The 7,959-nt window shown below is 52.0% G+C and overlaps 2 protein-coding genes across 2 annotated transcripts; one reads left to right on the forward strand and one right to left on the reverse strand.

Annotated features, from left to right (window-relative positions):
• Positions 1–900: 900 nt before the first annotated feature.
• On the reverse strand, positions 901–3,825 carry EMWEY_00028810 (hypothetical protein, conserved; the record flags this gene model as incomplete). The annotated part of the gene is made up of 4 exons (XM_013478249.1): positions 901–922; positions 1,157–1,365; positions 1,981–2,058; positions 2,230–3,825. The coding sequence occupies 4 exons, from the start codon at positions 3,823–3,825 to the stop codon at positions 901–903; spliced, it is 1,905 nt and encodes a 634-aa protein (XP_013333703.1).
• A 2,555-nt stretch (positions 3,826–6,380) lies between these two features.
• Positions 6,381–7,886, forward strand: EMWEY_00028820 (hypothetical protein, conserved; the record flags this gene model as incomplete). The annotated part of the gene is made up of 4 exons (XM_013478250.1): positions 6,381–6,452; positions 6,660–6,737; positions 6,918–7,284; positions 7,462–7,886. 4 exons carry the CDS (start codon positions 6,381–6,383, stop codon positions 7,884–7,886), a joined length of 942 nt encoding a protein of 313 aa, XP_013333704.1.
• Between the last annotated feature and the right edge of the window lie 73 nt (positions 7,887–7,959).

A 7,959-nucleotide genomic window follows, 5' to 3' on the forward strand; every position in this document is an offset into this window, starting at 1 on the left:
CAGAGCTCAAGTGTACGTACACCGCACCGCTCGGCTGCTGTTGCTGCACCGCTGTCTTGTTATCTATTCTTTCTTTTTTTTAATAATTAATTTAATTTATTTATTTATTTAATTTAATTAAATTAAATTAAATTATAAATAAAATAAAAAAGAATAAATCTTTTGCTGCAGCAAAAGATAAAGAAAGGAAGAAGAAGGTCACTTATATAAGCCCCTTCCTTAGGCAACTTTTTCTTTTTATTTTATCAGTTAATTCATCATTTAATTCATTATTTTATTCATTATTTTATTTATTTAATTAAATAATATATAAATAAATAAATATATGCATTTAATTCCCTTTTTTTTGTCCTCCTTAGGGGGGTAAAACAGCAAAAACTCATTCTTTGCAGATTTTCATGAGCTGCCTATACACCCCAATTATACAAAATAAATAAATAAATAAATAAATAAATAAATAAATAAATAAATTATTTTTAATTAATTATAAATATAAATATAACGAATAACATTAATAAATAATTATTTATATACATACATATATATCTATGTATAATATATATTACGTATATATATGCATACATATATATAATATACATATTATTTATTATTTATTTATATTTATTTATTTATATATTTATATATAAATATATATTTACGTATAAATAAATACATGTATATATATTATATTTATTATCCTTTTTAGTATCTCTTTTTTTATTTCTTAGATATTTCTTTTGTCTAAACCCTAAACCCTAAACCCTAAACCCTAAACCCTAAACCCTAAACCCTCGTCTAAGCCCTCTTGCTTGCCAACTCCGAAGGAGAACCCTAAACCCTAAACCCTAGCTAGCACTAAGCAAGACTCCCTGCCTATGTTTTATAAACCCTAATTATGAATTATAAACCCTTTGGCGGCGGGCTGTAAACCCTAAACCCTAAACCCTAAACCCTAAACCCTAAACCCTAAACCCTTGAGTTGCCATAAACAAAACAGATAATTAATTTATAAGCAAACAGCAATCTGCTGGCTGCGGTGTCTTCGCACCGCCAGCCAATTCTGCTGCTGCTGCTGCTGCTGCTGCTGCATCCCTAAGAAAATGTTGGTGCCTACAATTGCTGCATGTGCCTCCCGTATGTACACTGCAGGCTAAACCATTGGTCGTGCTGCTGCTGCTGTTGCGGCTGCTGCTGCTGCTGCTGCTGCTGCAGTTGCTGCTGTGCAGCACCTCTATGAAAGGAAAGATCCCCAAAAGCGGTTGTTGTTGCTGCTGCTGCAGTTGCTGTTGCTGCTGCTGCTGCTGTTGCTGCTGCTGTTGTTGCTGCTGCTGTATTAAAGAATTGCGGCCATACATTTTCTTGCCCCTGAGACACCCCAGCAGCAGCAGCAGCAGCAGCAGCAGCAGCAGCATCACTTGCTGCTGCTGCTGCTTTGGGTGTCTCTAGATGTCTTGCTGTTATTGGAGTCCCTATGCATTCTTTGCTCCAGCTGCTGCTGCTGCTGTTGCTGCTGCTGCTGCTGCTGCAGCGCTGCAGCGCAGCAGCAAACGCAGCACCATCTAAGGGAGGAGAGCCATCGTGTGTTCTTTGATACTTCTGCTGCCAGCAAACTCCTTGCTGCTGCTGCTGCTGCTGCTGCTGCTGCTGCAGCTGCTGCAGCTGCTGCAAGCCTGCAGGGGAGCTGATGCCGCTGCTGCTAGTATGCCGTCTGCGTCTCCTTACAGAGGCAGAAGCATCGCTGCTGCTGCTGCTGCTGCTGCTGCTGCTGCTGCTGCTGCTGCGGTATGCAGCGCAGCAAGTATTAAGCAGCTCATGCCATTGTTTAGCTCCTTCTTGCCACATCTGCAGCAGCAGCAGATTCTCTTGCTGCTGCAGCAGCAGCAGCAGCTGCTGCTGCAGCAGCACACGCCAGAAATAATAATCTGAATCATAGCGACTTCTTAATATGTAGCAGCAGCAGCAGCGCTCCCATTCCCTTACCTCTAGCTCCTGCTGCTGCTGCTGCTGCTGCTGCTGCTGTTGCTGCTGCTGCTGCTGCTGTTGATTCGGGTTAGGACGCTGTGCGTAAGGACGCAGCAGCAGCAGCAGCAGCACACCAACAAGTTTGCTGCCAGGTATCTGCTGCAGCAAACCATTTGCTGCTGCAGCGCAGCAGCAATTCAGCAGCAAATCATGCATGCATGCAAGAAGGCCAGTAGATACTATATAATCAAATAAAGACAACAAGACCCAACCCTTGCTGCTGCTGCTGCTGCTGCTGCTGCTGTCGGGGGCGGAGACAAGGAATCCGTGCTGCTGCTGCTGCAGCTGCAGCTGCTGCTGTTGCTGGTGGTCGTGCTGCATAGGCGAATGCCACGCGGCGTTAGAGACACCACTTGGTGCTGCTTCTGCTGCTGCTGCAGCAGCAGCAGCAGCAGCAGTTGCATAAGCTTGTGGTGTATGCTGCAGCAGCAGAGGGAATTGACGAATAGCAGCAAGCAGCAGCAAGACACAATCTGCTGCTGTTTGCGACAGCAGCAGCGGCGGCTGCAGCAGCTGCAGCATATCTGCTTGTACCATGATTACATCATCTACAGTAAAGAATTGCTGCTGCTGCTGTTGCTGCTGCTGCTGTTGCTGCTGCTGTTGCTGTTGCTGCTGCTGCTGCAGCTGCAGCAGCAGCTGCTGCAGATACTGATCAGCAGCAATGTCTTGCCAATGGCAGCGCAGCGCAGCAGCAAGCAGCAAAGCAGCAGTAGAGCAAAGAGCTAACTCTCTGTTGCTGCAGCACTCGCACCCGTCACCGCTGCTGCTGCTGCTGCTGCTGCTGCTGCTGTTGCTGCTGCTGCTGCTGCAGGTACACTTGAAGGGGAAGGAAGGATGAGCAGCATACGCATCTAGCAGCTGCAGCGCAGCAAATCTGCTGCTGCAGCAAAACCCTAACGCCTCCCCTGCGCCCCACAGCCACTGCCATAGGGCCTTACGCCCCATCTGCTGCTGCTGCTGCTGCTGCTGTGCAGGGTCTGCTGCTGCTGCTGCTGCTGGCAATAGTTCACGGGCAGTGGGCATGAAGGATGCTGTTGCTGTAGTGAGACAGTTGACCCATGCTGCATATGCATGTTGCTGCTGCTGCTGCTGCTGTTGCTGCTGCTGCTGCTGCTGCTGCATGAGTGCCAGCTGCTGCTGCAGCAAGGGCAGCTGCTGCTGCTGCCAAGCAGCAGCAACAGATCGCCACCAATGGAACTTTAGGTCAAGGATGTCTGCATGCAGCACAGAGAATGCTTCTTCTTCTGCTGCTGTTGTTGCTGCTGCTGCAGCAACAGCAGCAGCAAAAGGCACATGACAGAATTGCTGGTCCTTTCTGGTGCTGCTGCTGTTGCTGCTGTTGCTGCTGCTGCATGTACACCTCACGCTGCAGTTACCTATCTCTGAAGGAAGAGCAGCAGCAATCTCCAGGCTGCGGCGCTGCAGCGAGGCAATTGTTGCTGCTGCTGCTGCTGCCGGTTCTCCTGCTGCTGCTGCTGCTGCTTCTGCTGCTGCTTCTGCTGCTGCTGCAATACGCTGCCGCACTCCTTGCAGTCTATCCACCCATACATTCGTCTCAGACACTTGCTGCTGCTGCTGCTGCTGCTGCTGCTGCTGCTGATCCTGCTGCTGCTGCTGCTGCCGCTGCTGATCCTGCTGCTGCTGCTGCTGATCTGTTGCTTCGTAGGGGATTATGAATGGCAGCAGCCGCAGGGCTGCTTGTGTTGTGTTTGCTGCTGCTGCTGCTGCAGCTGCTGCTGCTCTCCTTATAGGGCTCGCTGCAGCAGCTGCAGCAGTAGCAGCAGGCGTTGAATCGGTCATGTCGCTGCATGCTGCTGCATCTGCTGCTGCAGCAGAAGCAGCAGTAGCAGCAGTAGCAGCAACAGAAGCAGCAACAGGAAACTTGCTGCGCTTGATGACTAGGCGAGTCCTGCTGTTGCTAGCTGGCGTTGCAGCAGCAGCAGAAGCAGCTGCTGCTGCTGCTGCCGTTGCTGCGTCTGTAGGTGAATGCCGTGGGGTGGTTGCTTCTGCTGCATCATCTGCAGCAGCAGCAGCAAAGTAAGCAGCAGCAGCAGCAGTCAGCGGGCTGCTGCTGTTTCGTCCACTTCTGCTGCTGCTGCTGCTGTTGCTGCTGTAGCGGCGGCTGCTTGCTGCTGCTGCTGAGGGTGGTGCTGCTGCTGCAGCACTATACGTCATACTAGGGACATCTAAAAAAGAACTTGGTGCAGCAGCAGCAGCAGCAGCAGCATTTGCTGCTGCTGCTGCTGCTGGTGTTGCATCTGACCTTGCTGAGGCCTCAGACAGCAGCAGCACGCTGTTGCTGCTGCTGCAGCGAGTGCTGCTGCTGCAGCCACGCATGCGCCGGCAAGCAGAGTTCGAAGGCCTGCTGCTGCTTCTGCTGCTTGTGCTGCTGCTTATGCTGCTGCTTATGCTGCTGCTAATAGGAGCCCACTGCATCGGCTGTTGCTGCTGCTGCTGCTGCTGCAGCTGCTGCTGCAGCAAGGGATCCCTAGTGTGGGGCCAATCATTGTTTGCAGCACATTCAATAGGCTGCAGTAAGTTGTGCTGCTGCTGCAGTTGGTGCTGCTGCAGTTGGTGCTGCTGCTGCTGCTGCTGGAGTTCACTATAAGAATCACGCTGTCGCTGCAACCTCCGCAGCTGCTGCTGCTGCTCCCGTTGCTGCAGCAGCTGCTGCCGCAGCAGCAACTTTTGCTGCCGCTCTGCCAGCTGCTCCTGCAGAAGAAATTCACCTCTTGCTGCTGTTGCTGCTGCTGCTGTTGCTGCTGTTGCTGCTGCTGCTCCTGATAGGTAAGACAAGGAGGGGGGAGTTGCTGCAGCACCGACGCTCTTCCTCCTGCGGCTGCCATCAGCAGCACAACCTTCATCTGCTGCTGCTGCTGCAGCAGCAGCAGCTGCTGCTGCTCCAACCGTTACAGGGCCACAAGAGTGGCGAGGCCGTTGCTGCTGCTGCTGCGGCGGCAGCGCAGCAACAAGCCTTGCTGCAGCACATCGTTTTTCCTCAGCAGCAGCAAGAAGGTCCTCTGCGTCTCTTGCTGCTGCTGCTAGCTGCTGCGTAAAGCTTAGACGGGAAGAGCGCCTATGACGGGGAGCAGCAGCAAGATCTGCTGCTGCTGTTGCTGCTGGTGTTGCTGTTGTTGTGGTTGCTGCTGCTGCTGCTGCTGCTGCGGATGCGGAGAGCAGCTTATCACCAGAGGGGAAGCGGCCTTCCCGCTGCAGCTGCAGCTGCTGCATTAGTCTTGCTGCTGCAGTTGCTGCTGCAGCAGCTGCTGCTATGCTGCGCTCCCTGCTGCTAGAGCAGCAGACCCTGCTGCTGCTGCTGCTGCTGCTGCACGCTGCACTTGCCGGCTCAATAGAGAAATAGGAAGTGACAAATTGACATGTGAGGGCTGCTGCTCCTTAGCCAACTGTTTGCGCTGCTGCTGCTGCTGCTGCTGCTGCTGCTGTGTGTGCTGCTGCTGCTGCCGCTGCTGTCTTTGCAGCTGACACTGCTCGCGATGGTAGGAGAGCAGCAGCGGCAAGGAGGGCAGCAGCAGCGCCTCAATACAGGAAGACATGGGGGGTGTTAATACTGTTTATCCCCGCTGCTGCTGCTGCCGCTGCTGCTGCCGCTGCTCTTGCTGCTGCTGCTGCTGCTGCTAAGTGTCTCCACCTATAGGGGGAGGCGACAAAAAAGTCTTAAGGAAATGCATTTCTTGCTGCTGCCTAATTAGTCATAATTCGTCTTAGCTGCAGCAAAAAAACCACACCTGCTGCTGCTGCTGCTACTGTTGTTGCTGCTGCTGCTGCATGCGGCGGCGGCGGCGGCGGCAGCAGCAGCAGCAACTGCAGCAGCAGCAGCAGCTGCTGCTGCTGCCCTCAATGAAATTTCTTTCCTGTTGACAGAGACATTCCTTTTTAATTTATTAATTCTTATTTCGTCCTCTCGTACGACTAGACAGCAGCAGCAGCAGCAGCAGCAGCAGGAGCAGCAGCAACGGCAGCAGCAGCAGCAGCAGCTTGCTGCTTGTAATATGGCATGAAGTCTCCTAGTAGGAGGAAATCATAGCCTTACTAATAAGAGGTGTTGCTGCTGCAGCAGCAGCAGCAACAAGAGCAGCACAGGGGGTAGCTGTCGTAGCAGCAGCCACTGCTGCTGCTGCTGCTGCTGCTGTCTCTGCTGCTGCAGAATATTCAGCAGCATTTGCAGCAACGCCTCTGCTGCACTTTCAGATGCCCCGTCAATAGCAACAGCAGCAACAGCAGCAACAACAGCAGCAACAACAGCAACAACAGCAGCAACAGCAGCAACAGCAGCAGCAGCAGCAACAGCAGCAGCAGTAATAGCAACAGCAGCAGCAACAGCAGCAGCAGCAATGATGGCGACCCGTCCTCTAGAGGGAGCGCCTGTCTCATCCTTTGATGGATGTTTGCTGCTGCAGGCCCTCAGTGTTAGTTCTGCTGCTGCCGCTGCTGCTGTTGCTGTTGCTGCTGCTGTTGTTGTTGTTGTTGCTGTTGTTGCTGCTTGAGTTGTCGCTGCTGTTGCTGCCTCTGTTGGTTTCGCCTCTCTCTTGGATACTGCTGCTGCTGCTGCTGTTGTTGCTGCTCCTCATGTGCTCGTGCTGCTGCTGCTGCTGCTGCTGCTGCTGCTGCTGCAGGAGGCGCTGCGTCGGTTGAGTTCTGCTGCCTTCGTGCGGAGGGAAACTGCACAAAAAATATTCACCATTGCCAAGCAGGTCTGCTGCTGCTGCTGCTGCTGCTGCTGCTGCTGTTGCTTCTGCTGCTGCTGCTGTTGATGACTCTGGTGTTGCTGCTGTTGCTGTTGATTGGGATACCGTTGCTGAAGCAACTCCTGCATCTGCTGCTGCATCTGCTGCTGCTGCTGCTGCTGCTGCTGCTGCTGCTGTGTCCTACAGGAGTTGCTGCGGTTGGTGCTGCAGCGCAGCAGCAGTCTTCCTTCCTTAGCAATAAATTCGCATCTTGCGGTGTATAGACACTCCAACATAGGAGCAGCAGCAGCAGCAGCAACAGCAGCAGATGATTGGGCAGATAATACATGGCTATTTGTGCTGCGTGATCCCCTTATTGGTATTATTCCTGCTGCTGCTGCTGCTAACAACGGCAGCAGCAGCAGCAGCAGCAGCAGCGCAGCACAAAGGAATAAGAGCGCAATAGCACAGGCAGAGTCGCTGCTGCTGGAGCTAAGGAAGCAGCAACTGCAGCACGAAGCAGGGCAGCAGCAGCAGCAGCAATTAATGCAAGAAGCAGAAGAAGACCCATCAGGTAATTCCCTCGTGCTGCTGCTGCTGCTGCTGTTGTTTGTGTTGCTGCTGCTGTTGCTGTAGTGCCACACGTCGACGCTGCTAGGACTACTCTTGCTGCTGCTGCACTTGCTGCTGCTGTTGCTGCTGCTGCTACTCATGTTGTTGCTGCTGCTGTGCTGCTGCTGCTGCACTACAGAGTTATTGGGCATTGATGCAGATTTTATGTTGGATGGTCCTGGCAGCAGCAGCAGCAGCAGCAGCATGAGCAGCAGCAGCAGCAACATCAGCAGCAACAACAGGAGCAGCAAGATCCCTCGTTTACAGGCAGGAGGAGCAGCAGGAGAAATAGGTGACCGTCAATACATACAGCAGCAGCAGCAGCAGCAGCAGCAGCACCTCCACCTACATCATCATCATCAGCATCAGCATCAGCAGCAGCAGCAGCAGCAGCAGCAGCAGCAGCAGCAGCAGATATCATTAGAGGGTATAGAGGTATTTAGATATAAAGGGTTTGTAAGAGCTTGGCTACAAGATAAGAATGCATTTGCTGATGTACTGCAGCAGCAGCAGCAGCACCGCAGCAGATTAGAGGAAAGAAAAAGGAAGATAGGTGTTGATTAGATAGTACCAGCAGCAGCAGCAGCAACAGCAGCAACAGCAGCAGCAACAACATATATATATATATATATATATA

This window comes from Eimeria maxima, genomic scaffold, assembly GCF_000499605.1.
Source record: "Eimeria maxima Weybridge genomic scaffold, Emw_scaff333, whole genome shotgun sequence".
NCBI lineage: Eukaryota > Apicomplexa > Conoidasida > Eucoccidiorida > Eimeriidae > Eimeria > Eimeria maxima.